The sequence below is a fragment of the Puntigrus tetrazona genome, chromosome 1 (genome assembly GCF_018831695.1).
Source record: "Puntigrus tetrazona isolate hp1 chromosome 1, ASM1883169v1, whole genome shotgun sequence".
NCBI classification, from domain to species: Eukaryota; Metazoa; Chordata; class Actinopteri; order Cypriniformes; family Cyprinidae; genus Puntigrus; species Puntigrus tetrazona.
Window position 1 is genome coordinate 22,685,298 of NC_056699.1, and position 24,831 is coordinate 22,710,128.

Consider the following 24,831-nt stretch of genomic DNA (forward strand, 5'->3'; position numbering starts at 1 on the left):
TTTATGGTTGAATTTAATTCAAACTCCATTTAATCTGGAGTTTGAATTAAAATCTAAAATCCATAAATATCAAGTATATCAATAGTATTGACAGAGATACAGAAATATATATATATATATATATATATATATATATATATATATATATATATATATATAGCTAAATTTAGTAAAACAATCGAGAATGCAATACCAAACAGTGTCTTAATCAACAGACATTTAGCATTACAAAATATTACAGAAAATGATACAAGACGGATTGAATTTTTATTTGAGCATAGGCTATATTTATACTCTACTACAAAAAATATATTTTTAAAAACCCCAATGTTTTTTTTAATGTTCTATTTTTATTTAACCTGTCCAGATTGCACAGACTTCACGCAGCAGCCGCTGATCGTCCTCAGCTCGTCGGTGACTCAGAGTCTCAGCGCTTCCGCGACACACTGCGCACTTTGTCTGTGACGCAAGGTGTCGTTCAGTAGTTCAGGCAGGTGTGTGACGCGACAGTTTAAAACGTCGTGATTCGAAATCATGAGTCATGCACTTATTTTAGCCTGTATCTCTCTTCATAATACAGTCTGAACACATCCACATCCGGGTAACCCGACGCCTCGCCTCGGTGAGGGAGGAAGCGCCTGTCTTCATCTGACCTGAGATCAGCTCGCGCGGCACGGACCGACCCGCCAGCGACGGACACGGGACCGATCCCAGATCATCCTTCGACCGCGGACAGCCGCCCGACAGCGAGTTTGTGTTACGAACCCATCATGTCTTTTGCAGATATACGCGTTTGAGTCAGTCGGTGTTTAATTCGCTTATGCACACATTCCGCTGACGTTCAGCCCAGCGCGCGCACGCACGCACGCACGCACAAACACAGACACACACACACACTGAGAGAGAGAGAGAGTGCTGCTCGCTCACACATACACACAGAGCCACAGCAGCCGCGGAAGACACAATTACATCGCAGCACTGTAAGTACTCAACATTTCACGCCTTACAGAAACGTTCATCTGATCCCATAGCTCAGATTTCTTAACGACGAGCTGCGTGTCTTTTATTTTGCTGTCGCGGGAGAATAAGCCAAACGTACGCCCAGTTTTCCGCATGTCGGGCTTGTTTTTGGTAACAGGGCGGACGGGCTGAGCGTTTGAGCCGCGAGCGTCTGAACCGTCTCATTGTTCCGTTCCGTGTCGTTCCGTTCGCGTGCTACGTTGCGAGCGGCTCGCGCGCTGTCACGCTGTAGTTGCGCTGCTGCCGTTTGTGTTGAATTGAGTGAACAGGCCCGAAACGGATCACACCACTGCAAGGCCCGTTCACTCAGTTCAACACAAACACACGCGGATCATGCACTGGAGGGCCTGCTCGCTCTGTTCAGCATGCATTTCGGCACGATTCTACACAGCACCAACTCTGTCAGGCGCTTCTCTATAGGGTTGATAGGCAGCTTTTAGAAGTTCAGTCACACGAATCTCACGACTGACGTTAAAAACGGCACGCAGTTAACCTTCATCTCAGAATGTGGAATCTGTGAAGCTTTTTCCAAATGGTTTTGTTTTGAAAAAACTATTACAATGTCAGTGTCAAAATCTGTTTGTGACATATTTGATTAATTGTAATTTCATTTTTTCATTTAATTAATTTGAATTATACAGTTTATATTTATGTGTATATATATATATATATATATATGTGTGTGTGTATATATATACAAATAATACAAAACAAAATCTAGTTGAAAGCTGTATAAGTCAAATCAGTAATAAACTAATCAATATTATGTTTGTTATAAATATAGTTATAAGTAGTTATAAATGATTTCTTATAAATAATAGGAGAACCAAACATTTTGACCCATGCAATGTATTTTTGGCTGTTTATTACCATAAATATGTTAAGTTTTGATATTTGATTAGTAATATGCATTGATAAGGACTTACTTTATACATCTTTAAACTTGATTTTCTCGATATGTTTTTGTGCCTCAGAGTCCGGATTAGTTGTATTAACAAAACATACTATACATACTATATATAAACATATTATATATATATATATATATATATATATATATATATATATATATATATATATATATATATATATATATATATATATATACATACACACACACAGCTCTAGGAGAACTTTTTAAGTGTACAGCATCAAGTTTGCTTTGGTGTTAATGAAATATTACAACAGGTGCACTAGAAGACAATGAGACATCCCCCAATACAGGGATGGTTTTACAGGTGGAGATCACTGACATTTACTCATCAGTTTTGACTGTTAATACTAGTAGCATGAGGTGATGTTTGGACCCTACAGAGGTTGCACAGTGAGTCCAACTCTTCCAGGATGGCACATGAATACACATCATTACCAGAAGGTTTGCTCTGTCTCCAGGACAGTCTCAAGAGCATGAGGAGATTCAGGAGACAGGCAGTTACTCTAGCAGAGCTGGACAAGTCCGTAGGACGTCTTTAACCCATCAGCAGGAATAGTTTCTGCTCCTTTGTACAAGGAGCAAGACGAACACAAGAATGACCTCCAGCAGGCCACTGGTGTGAATGTCTCTGACCAAACAAACAGACTTCATTAGTGTGGCCTGAGGACCTGGCATCTTCTAGTGGGTCTTGCGCTCACTGCCGTGCACCTCAGGTCTCCATTTGCATTTGCCATTAAACACCAGATGAAGCTGTGGAGAACGGCACGACCGCTTTGGTGGTGGGACTGGGGAGGAATATCCCATTAGGTATTGGGATGAAATCCCTACACTGGTGCAGTGTGTCTTCCTGGTGCACAGCAGTGCCTGGAGAGTATGCAGGCAGTTCCTGGAGGATGAAGGAATTGATACCGTTGAATGACCATTGAAGGAATGAGCTTGCTGCATAATTTTTTTTTTAAGCGTTTCTTTGACTTCAGCTTACTGTAGGTTGATCATTTTGAGCTGTGCGTGTAATCACTAATTTATTAATTCAAATGACCATAGTGTATTTAAAATGTGTCCCCACTTTTTTTGAACAATCTCGGTAGTGCATAAATGAATAAATTCTGCACGCTTTTTGAACCATACCTATTATAGGATGGTCCACGTTTTAAACTGCTGTTTGGCAATGAGTAAATTAAATGAATAATTTTAACTCGGTCAACAAATACTATCAATTTATTGATATATAATATGTTTATCAAAAAGCGCAGCCCTATTGACAGCTTACTTTTGACTGAATTTTCCACCCTATTAGTCATTTGTTATACTCTTTCATAAATGTGGCCGTTTTCTACCCTATGCTACAATATTGTTTCAGTTACTAATAATATCACTGCATTTGTGTTGTATATTCAATTCCTGACAAATAGAGGAATATTAATTGTGATTCTCACTGGTTTCTGTCTCTGTTGTATGAATTATGTAGTCTATGTGCTACAGAGTGAGTTCTTCCCTGTTGATGGTGGTATTTACAGATAGTAAACAAAGGTGGAGCTTCTTTTTTTCCTTTTGTGGAGGACTGTATGAAATTCCTAACGCTGTCACACAGCAAACAGAAGACCTTTTCACTCGCTACCGCATATATGTGGTCATGTGACATTCCTCTGCGATGGGCCTTTTGATGGTTAAGGTGATATTGTGATAGTAAACGTGGGTGAGGTGAGGGTGGCATTTGTTGCAGCTATGACTTATGGCTTTGACGTGACCGAGTGGGTCAGGTCTCGGTTTTATTGCTGGAAGTGTTTGTATAGTGAGTTATTGTAAGGCTTTAAACACGCCTAGATTGCTGCGTGGACAAAGATTAGTATGTTCTGTAAAAATTGGAAGCATTTTAGAATGGTTTGCCAAAAGCACTGTCAAATTAGATGGGCTGTGCTTTTTGTAATCATTAATTTGTAAGGTATTGTTAAAAACGTCGGACGCTGCACCGGTGTGAAGGGAATCTGATCAAAGAGCAGCTGCTGACAGGTGGAGGAACAGGAAATTTCCAACAGGAACAGTGGACTCTAGGACTCTCTCTCTCTCTTTCACACACACACACACACACACACACACACACACACACACACACACTCTCTGCTTAGGTTCTTAGATCACAGGATTACCAGTCACAAGTTTCACTGGGTTCTCTTGGAAAAACAGTGAATATTCCCCTCATTATGTGGTTTAAGTCGCTTCTGAAAAGTTCCTGTGACATTTTTATTCAAGTGTCAACCCTGTCTGCCCTGTTTCTGCTATGAACCCATATCATTACATCAAACTGAGAATAATAATTAATAAATGTGTTTTTTCTAGGCTGGAACAAATAAATGACTTTCTTTATTTTACATAGTTAAAGTTACTTGCATGCTGCCTGAGTGCTCAGATAATTTCAGATCACTGCTGGCCTTATTATTATTGGTCGTCATGTAATTAGTTTATTTTTAAATATTAGATGGAAAAACTAACAGCCCACGCAGCATGCGCTGTTTGTATTTGTCTCATTTCAAGCATTTAAACACATTTTCTTTCAAAAGGTTTAAAAGATCATGAGAAATGTTATATTGAGTCAAGTATGTGTTTGTACTGTGTTTGATCCCAGTTAAATGCATAAATATTTCCCAGTTAAATATTTCTAGCAATTGCCTAGTTTAAATTTGTAGAAGGTTTTTGTCTCGCGTCTCAGAATTGAAGAGGGCAGTCAAAACCATTGACCTGTGTCCTCCTCCTCTTTTCTTTTTCTTGTTTTATTTACTCCAGGTTCTAAAGCGAGACGTCTACGGCCGCAACCATGCCACTATTTGGTAAATCTCACAAAAACCCCACAGAAATTGTGAAGACCCTGAAGGACAACCTCTCGATCCTGGTCAAGCAGGACAAGAAGACAGAGAAGGTAAGAGTTTGAGCGCAGTCGCTGTGGATATTATGAGTGAATTACACCAGCAGATACTGGCATGCTTTAGGGGACTGTACAGCATCACTCCATCATGTTAATAAGCTTAATTTGCCACAAATGAGGCGTTTACACAGAAAAGAATGACAAGAGTTTAGCACTGGGCCGTTCCAGTGCCTTAAGCGCTTGCTTAAGATGGATTACAGGTGTTTTTACACTGAAATACATTCAGTAAATTTGACCCTATGTTTACCTTGGTTCAACAATCAGTTTTTTTCTACCTATTTTTTCGCTCTCATTCCAGGATTTTATTCCTTTTGATACCGTCATTAATCCCAGTTGTTACAGAAACCCTCAGATGATTGCATAATGAATTCGACTATTAAATGGTGATGCTCAAGTTTCCTAGGTCTCCATACAGCTTTACCCTGAGACACATTATAGCTCGTAACCACAATATCGGCGTTGTCTAAATCAGCCTGCTTTCCACTGCTTATTTTTTCCAGTGTGTTTTTGCATTTTTCATTTGCTTTTTCAGAGACGTAGGCCAGGCCAAAGGCAAATAAGTGTTTGAAGCAGTGCATTAGATCAGACGGAGAACTTCATTCAGCAGTGCACATGATTCATCTTGTCCTGTAATAAAATGTGCTCAAAACTTAGATATGCATTTTGATATAAGACTGTAATTGTTTTACCATGCTTGTTTTGAGTATTAACTCAAATCAACTTTTTTATATATATATAATCTGCATTTTAATGTCTGTGAATGCAGTTTTGTGAACTTTGCACACCATCATTAGAGATTTGAGACCATAGAGCCTTGAGTTATAGGTATTTTTCTTGTTGAACAGCAGATGTTTGTTGTTCTCAGTTATTTTAGTGTCTGCTTGCTGATATCTAGTTTCACATTTATCCATTTTACTTGGGTTATTTATTTTAGTACTTCATGTTAAGCTAAATAAACGTAAAATGTCGCGTTAATAATTGTACATTTTTGTGTATTCATTTTTGTATTTTTTTCGTATTTAGTTAATGTTTATTTTATTTCAAGTTTTTAATGGTTTGAGTTTTAGTTAACTGTAATAACCCCCGGTGGTAGGTGTAGTTTTTCATTAGGTAACTTTAATTTTAATCTTCATGTCAATAAGTGGCTCATTTTGAGTGTAAACCCCATTTTTAGCACGTTCTTAATGAGCAAGAATTGTGGTTGCTGGAAGCGCTGGTGTTTGTGCCGCGAGTACGAAGATGTCGGAAAGGTGGGAATGTCGCTCCTCTGCCCGACCTCTTGCTCATTTTCACCTGGCCGCTAAGGCTCTTTTCAGCAGGCCAGTGTTAAAGTCGAGCGTTTGAAGTGCTGGGAACCTGCTGCTTGTCGCTCCCAGGGCCCGGGGTTTTTCCAGCTGGAGGGGAATCCATATGCTCCACGATGCATCCATACTTTCAAACCCAGCTGTTTCAGCTGCTGATAAAATAGCTAATGATGTTCTTTGTGAAATTACCCAGAATCCTTGTAGCTGTTCAGAGTAATATGTGGCATTGATGCCGTATGCGCTGTAAACACACGTGTGGAAATGCGTGGAGTTATCGCCACGTTTTGTAGTGATTAAAGTGGTTTTTGTTGTGCTGGTCAGGCTTCGGAGGAGGTGTCGAAATGTCTGGTGGCGATGAAGGAGATCCTGTACGGCACTAACGACAAGGAGCCGCACACTGAAACGGTGGCCCAGCTGGCCCAAGAGCTCTACAACAGCGGCCTGCTCATCTCACTGGTGGAAAACCTGCAGGTCATCGATTTTGAGGTGAGGACACTGCATGTTCTCTTTCATCTGTTCATATGCCATTGTGATAATCGGTATAATAGCACTGTTTATGTGGGCTCACAGGGTAAAAAGGACGTATGTCAGATCTTCAACAACATCCTGCGCAGGCAGATCGGGACCCGCAGCCCAACGGTGGAATATTTCTGCTCTCATCAGGAAGTTCTTTTCATCTTACTCAAAGGGTGAGAGATGATAGGTATTTTTGAAATGTGGCACGCATGCATATCATTTCAAAAGTGGAGAAGCTTTCAAATGTTTCCATTCCATCAGTCCGCAAGAAACCATCTATTCATTTTAGCAAGTTTAGAATAGTTTTAAAATCGTTAAGCTGTGTTTATCTGAAAATGGCTTCACGTGAATGTGAACTTGACATTTCTTCTGTGGCAGGTATGAGACTCCTCAGGTGGCATTGAATTGTGGGATTATGCTGCGCGAGTGCATCCGGCATGAACCTCTCGCCAAAATTGTCCTTCAGTCTGAACACTTTAAAGATTTCTTCAGCTACGTGGAGATGTCCACATTTGACATTGCCTCTGATGCATTCGCCACCTTCAAGGTAAGTGCTATATTTATATTTGAAAATTAATTGTTACCTAAATTGGTACTCAATGCAATTTTTAATTTTTTTTTTTTACAGGATCTGCTCACAAGACACAAGGTTCTGGTGGCAGAATTTTTAGAACAGAACTATGATGCGGTAATTAATATATTTTATATATTGTTATTTTCTATCATAGAATTTAGACAAAAAGATCAAAGGTGAGAACATAATTTTCTACTTTTGGGGCTGTGGTGTGCCTACTTTGATCTTTTTGTCATATTTCTGGTTTGGTGAAGCACCCACATTGAGCTCTTTTACCTAATTGATATGCACTCTTGGACTTTTTTTTGTCATTTTAAATTGCTGTCCTTGATCTACCAGGTTTTTGATAACTATGAGAAACTACTTCACTCTGAGAACTACGTGACCAAGAGACAGTCGCTGAAGGTGTGTATTGCGACATTGGTTTTTGCCTTCTCTGGCCCGGCCTGTCCTGTCCTGTCCTGTCATTAACATCACGTGTTTGTGTGTTATGTGACAGCTGCTGGGTGAGCTGCTCCTGGACAGACACAACTTCACGGTCATGACACGGTACATCAGTAAACCAGAGAATCTGAAGCTCATGATGAACCTCCTGAGAGACAAGAGCCCCAACATTCAGTTTGAGGCTTTCCATGTCTTCAAGGTACGCCTTATTCTTTCAAAAAAAGTTTTTGTGCATAAAAAAATTGTGGTTTATATGACACATGCGTTATGTTCCAAAACTTGTAAAGGCCATCTGATAGCTTTTAAAAAAAAAATCTGTCATCAAATCAAGCATTTTTATGAATTTAACAAATTTAGTGAAACTTATGTTAAAGGAACACTCCTATATTTTTAAAAAAAGGCTAATTCTCCAACTCTAGAGTTAAACAGTTTAGTTTTACCGTTTTCAAATCCATTAACCAATCTCTGGGTCTGACGGTAGCACTTTTATCTGCAACTTAGAATAGATCGTTAAATCTAATTCTACCATCAGCATCTCTTCTGTAGTTACATCGTGTACTAAGAAAATTAAAAAAATTGGTATTAAATGGGAAAAATATCAAAAACACTTTGTTCAGTTTTGAGCGAGATGCTAGTCAGATTGTGATCTAGATATTATGCTAAGCTGCAGCTAAAAGTGCTACCCCCAGACCCGGAGACTGACTGAACGGATTAAAAAATTGTAAAACGTAACTCTTAACTCCAGAGGAGTTGGAAAATAAGCCTATTTTCAAAAATACCGCAGTGATCCTTCAGTCTTTAATAATTTTTTTTTCTTCCGCATTTCTTCAGGTGTTTGTGGCCAATCCAAATAAAACGCAGCCCATCGTAGACATTCTATTGAAGAACCAAACGAAACTCATCGACTTCCTTAGCAACTTTCAGAAGGATCGCACAGACGACGAGCAGTTTAACGACGAAAAGACGTACCTCGTCAAACAAATACGAGACCTAAAGAAGCCAGCCTCCTAAACTCTAGCTATTGCAGTATTAGGGAAAAAAAAAAACAACACAAAAAATATATTAACAATAATAATTCTATTTAAAATCTTGAAAAAATTGTCTTTTCTTAGTTCTGAGGCTTACAAAAGAAGGTTCCTGATCATTGATGTTCTCTGTTCTTATTTGCTTCTCTTTTTCCTTCTTTCATATTTTATTGCGATCTCTCGTGCCATGATAGGATGTTTTAAAAGTAGGAATCAGCCAGTTTGAGTAATGGGAAGAACCGTCTAAGAACATCAAAGCGGTGTGCAGATGAGGAAGCACAGGTAAACTTTAATTTTCTGTTGGCGGAGGTTTCTTGCGAGCTTGGACACTCTACGTTCTCCATGGCACCGATGGCGCCACAACACGGCAGTTTGGCTATGCTAGAAGAGATTGTGTTATTTGGATATTGCTGGAAAAGAAGTGAAATTCCCCAAAAATTAATTACGAACTTTTTTTCTTCTGTCTCTTGACGACTGCACTAATCTTTGTTCTTGCATTCCTCCTTTTCGTGGCTTTTCTCTGGCATCAGCATTCGCTTTTCGTTTCATTTTCCCGAACACTACAAACCAGATGATTTCCTCCCCGTTTTCTTCGTTCTGTTTGTGTTTTATAAGAATTATTTAGAAGGATGAATTCATTTATCAGTATTTTAATTATTGTTCATCTGAGCTGAAACAGAACGAGCATCTGTGGGTCTTCATGTACATTTTGAGTTGCTGCCAGGCCGTTTCTCTGATCAGAAAGCATCGCTATTTTGTTTTATGTATTTTTATTGGATGTTTACCTATGTTTAAAAAAAAAAAAAAAAAAGACGACGCTGATTTTACTCTTTAAGGTGGTTGCCGTTTTAGAAGAATCTTGAAAAATCAACTTTGGCACTAAGTGAACCGGTGTATATTCCAACTCGTAGATTTCCTGTAGATCGGTGAGGTATAGCTATAGTGCTGTGGTATTACTATTGTATGCTCCATACTGTAGTAACCCTAGTGCTATAGCATTTCTTAACTTTAGTACATCATGCTAAAGTACTTCTTATACTGTAGTGCAGCTGTAGCGTAATACTCATTTCTATACTATAGTATACCTTTTACTGTAGTATGTATTTTGTGCTATAACCCATAATTCATCTGTCTTTGATTTTTGACAGAAGTAGATTGTTGCATAGCTGAAAAACAAGATGAAAAGAGGACAAAAATGTACAAAAAGGTGCCTTTTGTTCTTGAGTTGTTCATTTACTATTTTGTTCCGTTTTGTTTTTTTAGAAGAAATTCTGGAAGGGGGAGCTTAATTTCTTTTTATTGTTTTTAATATGTTCTCACTGAGCATATTTAGCTTGATTAAGCAATGAACCTCTTTAACTCACTATATTTGAGTTATGCTGTTGAAGAAAATTCATTAAATTTCATTCTTTTTTTGTTTTCCTCTACAGTTGATTGTTTTATTTACGATCGTCTTTAGGTTTATGGGATGAAATATGCTTCGGTGGTTAAGAGCCATCGATCACAGCGTGAAGCAAATTCATTTGTACTCCAAAGCAACTATTTTCAAACGATTCGCATGAAGCCAAATTTATTAGGTATATTTGTCAGCAGTTACATTGAAGATGCCAAAAAGTGTTCTAAATTTGAATTGAAAATTTTCCTACTACACATGCAGGTGCAGTTTCCATCTGAAATGCTATATAATAAAGACCAACTGAAGCATTAGCAACATCGTTGACTCGTTTTTTGGGTACCGATATATTTTACACTGTAAAACAAAACAAATTTAAATCATTTGTCATCTATAGCGTGAACCATAAACAGTTCTGCTTAACCCTTTGATTTAATGTACGTTTAAAATGTGCTATTTTACAATCTTTCAACCCAAATACCGTTTCTAAAAATGCATATGATTAACCTTTAACCGGCCGTTCTGGTAAACTTATGAAACAAAGCATAAAACATCTTTCCTCTTTCGTGCTTTAAATCATTCTGCATGAGCACAGAAGGTGAAGTCTGTTGCTGCCATCACGGCGGACGAGCGGCTTTGGAAACGTCTTCTATGATCTCAGTCTCTTATTGCACTGAAAATGAGCTTCCTCCTCTTTTCGTTTCATGTAGCCGTCTGCAAAAAAATAAAATGATGATAAATATATATAGTGCCATATTCCATCTAATTATTTATGCTCTTAAGAATTACAGACCCCCATGTAAGCGTGTTAATAACTTAAGGTGAATGAGTTTTAGCGTGGTGAAGGGGAAGTGCAGGGATGCTGATTAACCGCCAGATGAAAGGAGGTATGGCAGCTGTATTTATACCCGTGCTCCGATTAGCTTGATTGCGTTCCACCTGTGTTAATTAGGCTAAGTATCCGATGTGCAGGCATTTATAAAACCTTTTTTTTTTTTGAAAATAGATTCACTCTCCAACTCCCCCAAAGTTAAAAAGTTGCGAGTGAGCCTGCTGCGGTCATGGTGTGGCTAAAATGGCATTGTAGTGTCTAGTCATACTGGCTTAGAAAACCACTACTTTTCATTTTCTATACTAATAAATAACGGGTTCAGAAAAATAGCTACTCAGAAACCTTGATAAAAACACTTACTCGCTGTGGGCGGAGCAGCTGGTTCTGACATATGTCTAGCAGATGATTTCTGCTGCCACTGGAAAATAAAACGCACACATTATTATTTTAAGCATAAAATGTAAAACAAAAATAGGAAAGAAAAACAAAAGTACAACAGTGTGGTGTGTTTGTAAGCTCGTAATTATAGCAATTTACTCTGGACTTACAATGAACTTCTGGACACCGTTGAGTTTGTCGAACCTGAGGTAGGAGATGTCATGTTTGACTTTGTTGCTGTCCAGGTCTGTGGTGTAGATCTGCTTTATTCCTGCGCAGCCGATCAGAGGAACACACTCGTCACATGGGCATTTGGTCACGAACATCATTGTGTTCTCCTCCTCTTTTATTTCTGCGCTCCTGCAGATTGATGGAGAACAAACGGAGGAGGCACGTTTGAGTGGCAAATATAGTCAAAGCATTTAAAACAGCACATCTTCAGTGTGAGCTGATGAATCTGATGAATAGTTGTTGTTGCCAGCCGTTCTCCTGACAGCTCTGCTCCTTCCCGTGAGTCTCACCTGAATGTGAGCGCGTTCTGCTCCGCATGGAGGATGTATCTGTACTTCCTGTTCTGTCTCTCCTCCTGCTTATGATCCATTTGAGGATACTCGGCGTACTGTGAACCCACTGGATAGGCGTTATACCCGCAGCCCACAAGGTAAAGCCGACCTGTGCCATCACAAGGTGACTAGACGTAGTTTCAGAAGAAAATAGAGGAGGTGTTCGAGTTTACAAATGTATTTTAAACGAAGGTCAAGTTTTATTAGTTTTTTGGCTCACCTGTTTTCCCTCAGCCCAAATAACTGCACCAACTCCCACTTTAGGATCCTCTACAAAAAAAAAAGAGAAAAAACATTTGAAGTGTACCTCAATTTAACTTTGCACCCTTACATCATCCTCCAGGAAATGATATAATTTTACAGGAAAACAACAGCATTAGCAACGGGCTAAGTATGTTGTCTGACATTACATACTGTTAGATAAAGCACTCAGAATAATATTAAGATTTCAAAATATGGTTAACTCTATCCCTGCCGTTGATAAATTTTCAGTGTTTAAGGACTGTGCAAGACAAGCTTCGATCGATCTATGTTTTCTGTTTTGATCTGATCTAAGCAGTGAATCTGATTCAGACTAGCCTACAAAACCATGATTTTCACTTTTTGTTCAATACGTTTTCAAACGTGGATTAAAAAAGAAAAAGAAGGCTAGAATGACAGAACTAGAAAAGAAATTAGCTTATTTCCAAATACAGTTGAGTGTTCCTTTAAATGAAGTCGACCAATCACTGCGGAGATTTGGAAAAAATATTTGAATGAGTCGTTTGGGAGTCATTGAAAAAATACAGCAAATATGAAAATATGTTTTTTGACCTTGCATGTATGTCAGCCTGTTGTTGGGGACTCTCGAAACCAAAATATGAACCTTTCATAGAACATAACTTTAATAATCTGCTCCTTCTGTTGTGATTTTAAACGTACCGTTCACTAAAACAAGACCTGATGAATCTAATTACTGCCAACCATTTTAGGCGATACTAGATTCATCTTGTCACTTTCTGCCATCGCTTTTGGTTTCTTCTTTTGTGAATTTCTGATAACAGCTGAACATTTTGATGCCAACAAGTCAAGCAAGTGAATAATAAGTAACTGTAGCTGAACGACATTCACCTGTTCTACACGCCAGTAATCGGGCCTGTATGATACAGTGTCGCACCACATCCTGAGGTAAAGCAGGAGAACCCGTCCCTAAAGGCTCTCTCATGAAGAACCCATAATCTTCTTCTAGAACCGGTACGCTTGCGGCGGCGGATGCCAGTATCCTAACGAGATCCCTCATATGCTGCCTTAAGTTGCTAAAATTCGGTTCCGCGCAGAAGCTCTCCAGTCCCATCTTGTTCAACACATACTTGTGCTGTTCCTCATCATTTATAAAGAACTTCTCCAAGAATTCATGCAAGTTGTTCCACCATTCCCTTCCAAAGATATCCTTGACATCGAGAGTTGGATTGTCTGCAGCAATCTTCCCAAGGAAGTCACAGTTTTGAGACGTTTCGTCCACAAACTGCTGCATGGTGCAGTCCAGAGGCTGCAGGAGCACACAGATGTGGGGTCTGCTGTTAGACTTCAGTCTCTCTGCGGCTGTGGCATCTAAGATAGCTTCCTGGTGACTGGAGTCTGTGTGATTGTGTCTGCCTGACAGCAAACTGATCTCAGCATCACCAGGCCAGTATGATATCCTACTCACACCAGCTACGCAAAGAGAGATGAGAGAGAGAGAGGGTACCAACAAAGGGCAAGAAGGGCAGTCATATATGAAATGTTAAGAACATATAATATATAAAATCGGAATTAATTGCATGCAGAATAAAGTTTTTGTTGACATTATATATATGTGTGTATATATGTGTCTGTGTGTGTGTGTGTGTATATATATATATATATATATATATATATATATATATATATATATATATATATATATATATATATATATATATACACACATACAGCATATATTTTGAAAATATTTACATGTATTTATTTATATTAATTTAATAGTCTAAAATATATTTATACATATTTTTCTTAAATATATACATGCATGTGTTTATATACACAGTACACGTTACGTAGACAAAAACTATTTAGGAAGCGATTAAATTATTTTAATTTTTATATTTATTTGACAAATAGTTCTAGACAAAGCAGGTATGATCGTACCATTAATGAGCATCTTGAGGCAGGTGGAGCAGGGTTTTCTGGAGAAGTAGAGGTCGCATCCCTTCAGTCTGGGTCCGTGTTTGACCACAGCCACCTGTCCTGCATGTAACTGCTCACTGGAGCAATGCAGACCCAGAACCCTGCGCTCATGGACCACCACAAGACCGCAGTCTCCACCCTGGATCCACATCAAATACCTCTCATTATTTACATATCCATACAGCTAATGAGTCACAGGATGGCAGCAGCCCTTCCAGTTGGCGCACACTACAAGTTCATTTGCATCTTCAGACCAGTCATTATACACACACAACAGAGACTCCGTCACGTGGGAAACAGGTTTCCAATAACATTGCTGCTGTGGACTGAGAACGTTTTGTTTTTTTTCACATGAATTAATACAAATCAGGACATATCACAAGGGTTGAAAGCATTTGCAACACATTTTTATTATATATCTTCGGATGCACTGCCCTTAAAACACACACGTAGGAAATGAAAGTATGCCTACTGCATCATTCTCTCGCTGCTGGGCTTGTTTCTTTGGGAAAAGTTCCATCCACAGACTCAACAACGTGAAGAGGTTGGCTTTGGACAGTCGAGGTCCATGGCCTAAACAAACAAACAGGATTTGTGTGAACAGATTAGGGACAAAACAACTAATATGAGTCGATCAAACAATAGAGGTAAACCAATCTGTTACAACATGGTGTTACATACACGTGTTGCATTAAATCATATCTGAATTAAATTAAGAATAGACTTAATGCAATCAAATTGCTCTTAATATTAAGTTGCTGAGCAGACAATAAATGTGCAGAGAATATATATGCAATGCACAATAACCTGCTGTGCTAATAAATAATACAACGACAAAAACCGTAATAAAAGCAGCACTGAAGCAGCTTTGCAGAGCAGTCTGTGCAGTAGAGCTGTCCTGGGGTCTGGTTACCATAAGCAGACACTGACCTTGTACTTTGGCATCCGTCTGTACTCCGGTATCCCTCGCATTGCGCACTCCCTCGCCGTTTGGAACAGATCCGTTTCCCTCGAAATCCCGGTGAGACCGCCGACTGTCCGGTGCTGCCATTCAACCGCGATCAGCATCGACCTGTCATTGACTAAACAGCCCCAAACAACAACAAGCCCTCCGTCCTCTTCCTGTTTGCGCTGACGTCACCAAGGGGCGGGGCATCCGATCTTAAAGGCTCGCCCGTTTCGATTCGTCAGAAACAATTAATGACAGCACGCGGAGATCCAAACAGCACACCCGGAACTGCCCGACGAACACAGAAAGTTGCATTCGTTGGCATTGATAGACAACTGATCTTATCTTGCAGCGCATTGGATCTTGGATGCAAGGTTTTTTTCTCTTTTGGAGTCAGAGGAGCGCATCAGTGATGCTGGGAGATTGGGGTCAGTCTTCAGATCTGGGCAGGCCAGTCAGATTCTTCCACAAGAGACTCACTAATCTACTTCACTGATGATATAGCAGAGTCACTGAACACTCCACACTATTAAAATATTTGTCCAAGAAGATTGCATGAATGTTTAATGTTTTCAGTGTTTACACACCAGCTGATGGGTGCAGCTGAAATAACCAAACCTGTGAACTAGGTACATAATAACCCTACATCATTTCTGAACATCACATCATACAATGACTGCACAGTCGTCTTTACCTGAAACAAGGATTTCACAATTACCATCATTCATTTTTACATAATGAATAAGCATTATTTTGTACGTGTGTGACCATTTCTCATATAGTTATAAGAACAAATGCCAATTTGCAAATGATTAATAAAAAAAGATTGAATAAATGTAAAATTAAATGTTTAACATTGTATTAAATGTGTAATTCTAATGAAAATTTTATGTAAGGTACGATGAAATTTAAAATTCATGAAATCCAGATACACTCAAGCATGCGTTATTACATTTAAAAAACAAAATAAAACACCCAATGCAACTTATAAGAAAAGCTTTATTTTTTTCATTTTTATAACTTACAAGAGGATCTGTGGCGCACAATGTGCACAGATTAATTTACAAAACTAATGCAAAAACTGTACAGTATATACACGTGGAAAAAACAAAACAAATACAGTTGGTTAATATGTAACAAAAAAAAACAAAAAAAACACTTACCATAGGCATTAGTATTATTACCCCTAAGTGTTTCACACCTATTAAAAAGGTGCAGCTGTAAAAATTCATATACATCCTCTAGTGATCTTATAGGAGCAGCTCCTGCACAGGAAACATCTAGTGCAACTATAATACTCTTTATATTTTAGCTAACTTAAACATTAGACTGGTTAAGTGCAACAGCAGCAGCAGATAAGCGATAAAAGACAGTCTTCCTAACGTATAATAATATAAAAGAAAAAAAGGCCTATATTTTAAGACTCAGATCAAGCAAAAAAACAAAAACACCATATAGCAGAAATTCTTTTGGTCAATAACATTTAGACAAAAATAAGTGAACAAAATAAGGGGCTGTCTTTATCCAATAGAAAGCACATGAACAGATCCCAGCCAATACAATACAATAAGAACAATTTGTAATGCACAGCATCACTGCAAGAAAAACAAATCTAATTAGTTCAATAATACCCGTGCTATAAAGTATAAGGGACAAACAAAAAGACTGATTTAGTCTCTTTGTCTGCTTTTCAGTGGTGCATGTTTAAGTAATACAGTTGAATTTTGTCTCTGATTGGCCCAAATATTTTTTTTTACAACACTCTTCCCATCTGCAGCACTAGATATTGTTAATAACTAGGCAATATGCCTCTTAAACATGAAGTCCATTCCGACTATCTTCAGTAACAGATGTACATGACACAGACACTGACCCTTCTTCACGAATGTCATCTATTATGAAAGAGTTCCTCTCCTGCTCAACAGGGGGCGCTGTGTGCTATGACCGCCTGGAGACACAGCGCCCTCTAGCGGCGAGGAGGACTGGCTGCAGTAACAGATGGGCTCCTTGACTAAGACACCGAGCGTGTGTGTATCTGGTGGCCGTCAGAGTCAGTTTTTGAAGGCTCCACAGTGGCTGGCTCTGCAGATAAACTCCTTCAGCATGTTGCCGTCGATCTGCCAGAACGCAGCCGTCTGCGTGACCTCAGTCAAGTGGTTCACACAGAATTTAAAACAGAACTCCTCTAGATCCTTCACATGGAAGAAAGCATGAACGTGCAATTATGAGTAATTGAACAAGCGAGCAAGAACAATCAATATTTTCAGCCATGGCTAACGTAGCAATCTTAGCGTACAATTTTGAGTTTCTTTTTAAAATTAGTTAAAATTGTTGATTAATTGCAAAGAGCAAACAAACAGAATGAGAGCGAAAGGAGCTAAGGGATAAAAACAGGTGTTTGCTTAAGTGTTCTGGTAAACCAGGCCTCCAGGGTGGTTTAGTGTTACCTCAGCATCATATCTGATGGCAGCAGACAGCAGAGAGAAAGCGTTCTCCACCGTGATTCCTCTCTTTATGATATGCTGGCACAACTTCTTCAGCCTGTTTTCACAGTATGAGGTTGCCAGGTCCAGTAACCCTGTGAGAGACACACTAATCAAATATATATTTTTGATGGGTACAACAAAAATGTTCAGACCATTTGAAACCAATTATTGGTGTCTTGTTAAAAAAAAAAAAAAAAAAACATTTTTATTGTTTTTGTAAATAACTATTCTATTGTTAATAATAAAAACAGTATTTACTATTGTATTATTTTTGTTGTTTTAAAAAGAATTTACTGTAAATAACAATAATAAAAATATTTCTGTTGTTGTAAATAAAATTATTAAATGTATTAATAATAACCAACTGTTATTGCTGGTTAATAACACTCATCATAATTGCATTATTATAAATAAATATTCTATTGTTAATAATAAAACCAAATTACTAATGTATACATATAGTTAAAAAAAAATAGTGAATGGAATATTAACTGCAACCTGGCAACAAAAAGAGACAAAAATCAAGAAGTCCATTTTAAAGCTAGGCAAAAGTAATACTATTTTTTTTTTCTCGTAATTGATGTAGTTTTGGTCCATTTTGAATAGTTTCTTATATTCATAGAATCTTTTTTTTATACAACTACGTCTCAAAAAGAACACACCAATGGCATCTTCAGGAGGAAGATCAACACTGTCTGTGTAGAGGAACTCCAGAAAAGAGCGGTACACCGGATACGAAAACTGGTCGATCTCTATCACTTCCTTCATATCCTCATTCCAGTGTGACTGAAACATCGATCTGAAGTGCTCACACCTGAAAAAGTGATGAGTAAAAGAAAAGAAATCTTTGATTAGCAGTTACCAAGTGAGCATTCTGCTTTTTAATGCACAAATTATTAATGATTAAACTGGAGGTCATCACCTGATTTTGAGAACAGCTTTATGGACATGGATGTACTTCCCTTCGATGCTGAACTTAAGGTCAGAGGTCTCAGGATTGTCAAACTCTTTTTTAAGGGACTGGGCCACGGTCAGAAAGTCATCATGCTCTGATGACAAATACGGCACAGTTATGCGGGAGCTTATTTCTGCACATTAAATAATTGCATTGAGACTAAAACAACGGAAAAGCATCAAAACAGCAGCACAAACTCACCCATGGAAAGCAGCCGCCACATCACAGAGGGCGAGGCGAAGCAGGCGAAGACGTCGTCTGTGCTGCTGAAGTGTGTGAGGTGTGGCAGAACGATGGGCTGTCCTCGGCACTGCCCCCACATGTACACCTGACCGCTCTGGGTCTTCGCCGCAGAGGTGTGCGTGGAGTGACACGCGGCGATCTCCACAATCCTGGACGAGTCGAAACGGCAGGAAGACGTAGAGGAGGCCGAGGTGGAGGAGCAGGGACACGAGGAAGGATACATGCAGGACGAGAGGGCACACACGGGAAAGGGAGGGATACATCAGTCAGAGCCTTACAGAAGTGCTATTTTCCCTTTAGAGATTAATAAATTGGGTTTTTTTCAGTTTGCATGCTTTTTCTCAAATTTAAAATCTAAAATCAATCAATTACTTGTTTATATAGTGCTTTTAGTAGATTGTATCAAAACACTGAACGGTATCAAATATTTGAATACAATGATAGAGATGTATAATGACGAGATTGAACAATTTGTTATTAAATGCTTACTCTGTAATCAAATCGACGATAATCCCTAGAAATTAAGTGTTCCCCTAATAATAACAACAGCGATAACGGTGACCTTATAGAGTTAGTATAAGAGAGCTACTCTTCAAACTACACCCAAAACAGGATGACTTGCAGGAAGCTCCCACTGGACCAACAGGAAATCTCTCTGCGTTCACACTAACAATGGCACTGACAAAATGCAAATGGCTACATCACGCATTCCTACTGTCCCAACATAGACAGGATCATTTTAGGCTGTGCTTGACACAAAGGTGGTTCTGTTTTCTGTATTTCATGTTGCACATTTTGGCCAGTTGAATGGCACACTTGGCATGTTGAAGCTTAGGACAGTATACAATATAAAAAGCCAGTTTAGTGGCTTTTGGATGAGTGTTATTTATATACCATTGTAAAATTAATTTCTATTATTAAATATAGTTTATTTTTGTTTCATGTTCAGTTTTTTTTATTTTAGTTCACATTTCAGTAATGTTGTGATGTGACTGTGATTTTTATTGTTATTGTTATTTTTATTATTGTTATTTGTTATTATTATTGTTTCCCAGTTAGTCATTTTAAAGGAACACTTTTTGGGGGTATTTTTCTCCCACAAATCAAGAAGATAGCACTTTTAGCATAGAAAACGGTAAAACTCAAGAGAGAATGGAAAAAAAGTGGAGTGTTCCTTTAATACTTCAAATAATATTATTTCATCAACCATTTAGTTTTTACTTCAGCTTTATTGAAATTAATGAATGCTTTTAGCAAATAATACCTTTTTTTTTTTTTAGAGTGAAGTTAGTGAGTGAATGAGTGGGCGCAAAAAAAAAAAAAAAAAAAAAAAAAAGCATATTCCCCTTACCTTTCTTTCTCAGTCATGACTTGTACAGGGCTGAGCTGGTTGCTCTTGTTGCCGGTGCCCAGCTGGCCGTAAGTGTTGGCCCCCCACGTATACAGTAGGCCCTCATCGGTCAGTGCTAGAGAGTGAGCGTAACCTGACGCAATCTGTGACACAGTGACATGTTTTACATTTATTCCATTTTTTAAACCCACTTAGATTGTAACGGTTCAAAGGTTTGGGGTCAGTACAAATTACAGTAAAAACAGTGCTATTGCTAAATAATATAAGTGAAAATGAAAAACTCCTGGTCACAAACGTGATCCTTCAGAGATCATTCTAATATATTGATTTGGTGCTTAAGAACCATTTATTCTCCGTGTTGTGCTGCATAATATTTTTGAGCAAAAAATTGCCAGGATTCTTTGCTAAACAGTTAATCTGAAGAACAGCACTCTTTTTAAATAGAAATCTTTTTTTGTAAAATGACAAATGCCCTGGCACTTTTGAATTACTTTCTTTCAAATATTAAATCTTACTGACCTTCGACTTTTCGGCGGCTTGACATTAAACGTACAGCTAACGATCTATCTGAGAACGTGACTGATCTTGTGTTTTGTACCTGCAGCACACACAGGCCTTGTAGCGCAAACAAACGACACGGTGTCAGCTGGTTCCCATTGTTGCCCAGGCCTAGCTGGCCGTTACCATTGTAACCCCAGCCGTAAACCTGAAAAACACACATTTCACCACTAACAAACACGCAACACAGCTGCAGTGAGAAACACAGCAAGGCGACTGCCGTGCTAAACAGTCAATGGTCAACGGGTAGCATTTTATATAAAACGTTGTATATTTCGATAAATTATTAATGAATCAGTTTATCCCTTACCTCACCGTTATCCGCCACAGCCATGGATGAAGTCTGTCCACAAGCTATACTGACCATCACTTTGTTCTGGAGACAGTTGGACACCTTGCGGGGTGTTGGCTGGTTGGCGGTGGACCCTGAACCCACTTGACCGCAGTTGTTATAGCCCCATGAAAACACCTAGGGCGACATACGATCAGTCTAAATCAGCATGGAAATAGTCATTTATAAAAACAACCGACTGGACCACAAATGTTTTTGTGTGAGCTATAAAAACACACTAGCTCTATACATGAAGCTCAATTGGACAAAAACGCAGTGTTACACCCAAGCTGATCTTTGTAGTCCCAGAGAAAACAAAAGCCCCCGCAGCTTAGCAAAAAGGGTCACATGCTCCTTATTACACCGAGCACCGTGAGGCTAAGCGGCTAACTGTACTTGCTAAACAGATGAGGATGGAGAGGAGGGTTTTGTCAAAGCAAAACCCACCTAATACCCTTTAAAATGTAACCTACATATTTAACCTACTACCGGAGTGTTTCTCTGATAAAAGGGAAAATGTTACACGCAAAAGAAACAAGAAGGATATTGCTTGGATTATAGGATTCGCGTGTGACACAAAGCAATGTTAACAGGGAAATCATATTCTGTAACGAGCTGATTCACAGCATCTCAACTTTCTGACCCTAATTAATGGACATATGTGAATCAATATCGATCGGGGTATTTTAAACAACAGGCAGTGTTAAATGAACCAGAATGTAAGAAACGCAGCTCTCTCGGTCCACTAAAGACTATATAGCGCTCATACCACAAATAAAAGAGGACATCTCTGAGACATACTTATTCAAAAGAGAGATCATGGGATAGACAACGTTTAATAGGGTTTCTATGCTGTGCCTTTTTGTTTTGTTTTGTTTTGGCAGCTGAAGATCTGGACCATTCAGTAGTTTGATTCTGTGCCATCTTTCATGATTTTTAAATGCCCTATTCATGGCCTAACAATCAAAAACAGTGTAAAACACCACAATGGCCAAGCACATCTATATGCATGTAAATGGTGGTGCTTTAAATATAAGACTACTTTTCTGATTTGATTACCAAAAACTTTCACAATCCCTTGAAATTTGTTTAGTACGATTACCTCAGACTAATAATGCATGCACTGATGTGTCTCCGGTTACCAGTGAAAATGTTTGTAATTTTATTTTTGCAAATAGGATTATATTAGAACACATATGGTTTCTTCTACCTACGATTTTTTTCCTTTTACCCCATTTATATGCCTTTCTGCGCTGATACTGTAGGCAAAAAAATTTCTAAATGTAATTTTGCAATTTTTCTATTTTATTGTTGAAAGAAAACTAATAAATAATAGGTTAAACGTGCAAACTCTTGTGTGTGGAAGCCCATTTCCACCAGATATAAAAAAACGATTACCATTATTACCATATGAAGCATTACAAACGTCATGTTTATGAGCTAACGGTTCTACTTAAAGGGACGAAAAGTCTAAATTATGAGATAATTTGAAGACATAAAGTTTGTGGTGAAAATGGGCTCTATACTCATGCAGTGCATCAATTAAGTGTGACAAAAAAATATTTCCCAAGCCTCACCTCACCCTCATGGGTCAGAGCCAAAGAGTGGTGAGAACCACAGGCCACCTCGGTCACCTTCTTGCTCTGCAGGTTAGTTGTCACCAAAACAGGAGACACACCTTGATTGGTCGTCCCATTTCCCAGCTGACTGTATCCATTATGCCCCCATGCATACAACTCCCCCTCTAGAAGAAAAGTGGACTTTGAATAAGGCAGTAGTATAAAAATACAAACCCATTACTATGTTTAAGCATATACACAGAACTATACCGTATCCACACAAGCGAGTGATTTCACATTATGCCTCTGCTAGAGGTGAAGCCACAACATATTTTCAGTTTTCAAAGAATATAGAGATTTGAGCTTGTACGTACCTTCTGTGGCCAGAAGAACATGAGGGCCACTGCCGTAGCTCAAACTGACCAGCTTCTTTCCAGTCAGACTGTCCAGCTTTTTAGGAACGATTGTGCTCTGACTGTCTCCAGTGCCCAGACAATTACTGCAGTTCAACCCCAACACGTACACCTGTGCCAGGACATCCAGATTCATTTTCATACGCAGGTACAGAAGCACTTCAACCAAACCGCTAGTTTCAAACGGCTAAAACAGGTCGTGTAAGCCTACACCACCAAGACCCACACAGACAAAGCAGATACTATCGGTTTCTTGATCGGCTTACTTCGTCATCGTGGGTGATGTAGATGGCCTCATTCGCAGACGCTCCAAAGATGCATGCCTGTCGTATGGAGGCGAGCTCCTGTGCACTCAAAAGGGTGAAGAGAGGCCACTTGCTCACATCCACCATGGCAACACTCCTTTGTAAGCGCAGGGGATGGGGTTTGGAGATGAGAAGATACCTGCTGCGCGTGCCTTTAAAACACAAACAATTTTGTCATTTTTTTTTATCGTCTCTGGTGAAAAACACATTAAAAACTCTAACTATAAGTAACTTTTTAACTACACGTCAACTATATATGCGGACCCATCAAAACAAAGTGTTAGGAGACATTAAGCAGACAGTCTACTTATACTCTAATCACTGCTAGTTGACATGTAGTTGCAAAGTTACTTAACGTTAGTAGGTCTTAAACTGAAAATGAAATGCTACCTGAATAACATTACAATAAAAAAAACTAAAAAATATATAAATGTATTCCTGTGATGACGAAGCTGAATTTTTAGCATCATTAATTCAGTCTTTGGTGACACATGATTCTTCAGGAATCATTGGGATATGCTGATTTGCTTCTCAATTATTCAGTAATCAAGCTAAGGTTAATTGAATTAACAAGAATAACAGATGACCACTGCACTCGGTTTGATATTATATCCTAATACCACAGCTCGCAAATAATTTACACAACACACTTGCATAATATACAAAAAGGCTTTTGTGTTTGGAACAGCACTGAACTGATGGCTCATAAAGCCTGTTGTTTTGTCACCGAAACGCTTAAGTCAAACTCTTTACAACGGAACAACCGCTAAAACTCACTAGATACAGCTTTTATTATATCTGTGTCACGTTTGCAGCCGATTAGGGACCAGTGGCGACCGTGTGTGTTAGCAAAATCCAAAGTTAAACCAAAAAGGAAACACACGACTGCGGTGGCCGCTAGTGTGTAATGTGCACGCGAAAAAAAAATCGCTAAATCAGCAGGGTTGGCTTAAACGTATTTTCTTGCAGGCTCGCGTTACTGTGTGTACGAGCGACGCTCGGTTAGCCTGACAGCTACCGCATCGCTGCATCGGGGCATGAGATAGACTACGGAAACAACGGCTTTCATCAAAACAACGCTACAAAACCTACCTAGGGACTACGGGACTTTGAAACCATGCAGTTGGCGAGTTCCCCAGTTCCCCGAGAAGCCTGTGGCGCCGCGGTATATCCACGGGAGCGCGTCCACGCTAAAGAGAAAACGAGCTCACTTGTTTCCTGATCACCGTTGCTACGGCTCCGTGAATGACTGCTCGACTGTCCAATCACAGGCTGCTTGCTCGTCGCTCCTACTTCATGGATTGGTTGTAACAGAAGGCTGGCGTTAAAAGGGCGGGACTTAAGAATAAGGACGACAAAATACACGCGAAAACAAGCCACATACATATTGATAATAGTAATAACAATAACAAAGAGGAATAAAGGAAACATGTTCTGTTAAATCGTGACTTAAAAATGTTGTTATTATTATTATCCCACATCATATGTGGGTTTAACTACTATGTATGTACATAATAATAATAATAATAATAATAATAGTGGGCCTACTTTTTGTATTCATGCTGAAATGAAAAAC

General features: G+C 38.9%; 3 protein-coding genes across 6 annotated transcripts; 1 reads left to right on the forward strand and 2 right to left on the reverse strand.

Annotated features, from left to right (window-relative positions):
- The first annotated feature begins 541 nt into the window (after positions 1–541).
- Positions 542–10,444, forward strand: cab39l (calcium binding protein 39-like). 3 transcript variants are annotated; one of them, XM_043235970.1, is made up of 9 exons: positions 542–797; positions 4,736–4,868; positions 6,500–6,664; positions 6,749–6,867; positions 7,073–7,241; positions 7,323–7,382; positions 7,608–7,673; positions 7,768–7,911; positions 8,544–10,444. In XM_043235970.1, the coding sequence occupies exons 2-9, from the start codon at positions 4,767–4,769 to the stop codon at positions 8,721–8,723; spliced, it is 1,005 nt and encodes a 334-aa protein (XP_043091905.1). In that variant the 5' UTR covers positions 542–797; positions 4,736–4,766; the 3' UTR covers positions 8,724–10,444. The 3 variants fall into 3 exon arrangements, with proteins under 3 accessions (XP_043091905.1, XP_043091896.1, XP_043091889.1); XM_043235961.1 differs by having other exon boundaries at positions 542–750; XM_043235954.1 differs by having other exon boundaries at positions 572–980.
- On the reverse strand, positions 9,533–15,250 carry cdadc1 (cytidine and dCMP deaminase domain containing 1). Its single transcript, XM_043235942.1, has 9 exons — positions 15,036–15,250; positions 14,578–14,678; positions 14,067–14,244; positions 13,014–13,595; positions 12,124–12,173; positions 11,862–12,031; positions 11,511–11,700; positions 11,323–11,380; positions 9,533–10,844 (listed from the first exon to the last, which is right to left on the reverse strand). Exons 1-9 carry the CDS (start codon positions 15,154–15,156, stop codon positions 10,780–10,782), a joined length of 1,515 nt encoding a protein of 504 aa, XP_043091877.1. The 5' UTR covers positions 15,157–15,250; the 3' UTR covers positions 9,533–10,779.
- A 783-nt stretch (positions 15,251–16,033) lies between these two features.
- rcbtb1 (regulator of chromosome condensation (RCC1) and BTB (POZ) domain containing protein 1) lies at positions 16,034–24,517 on the reverse strand. Of its 2 annotated transcripts, XM_043250116.1 has the most exons (12): positions 24,348–24,517; positions 23,217–23,407; positions 22,912–23,062; positions 22,556–22,722; positions 20,958–21,116; positions 20,688–20,795; positions 20,090–20,232; positions 18,697–18,887; positions 18,463–18,589; positions 18,203–18,354; positions 17,502–17,632; positions 16,034–17,246 (listed from the first exon to the last, which is right to left on the reverse strand). In XM_043250116.1, the coding sequence occupies exons 2-12, from the start codon at positions 23,340–23,342 to the stop codon at positions 17,106–17,108; spliced, it is 1,596 nt and encodes a 531-aa protein (XP_043106051.1). In that variant the 5' UTR covers positions 23,343–23,407; positions 24,348–24,517; the 3' UTR covers positions 16,034–17,105. The 2 variants fall into 2 exon arrangements, with proteins under 2 accessions (XP_043106051.1, XP_043106057.1); XM_043250122.1 differs by lacking the exons at positions 22,912–23,062; positions 23,217–23,407; positions 24,348–24,517 and having other exon boundaries at positions 22,561–22,696.
- Positions 24,518–24,831: the final 314 nt, after the last annotated feature.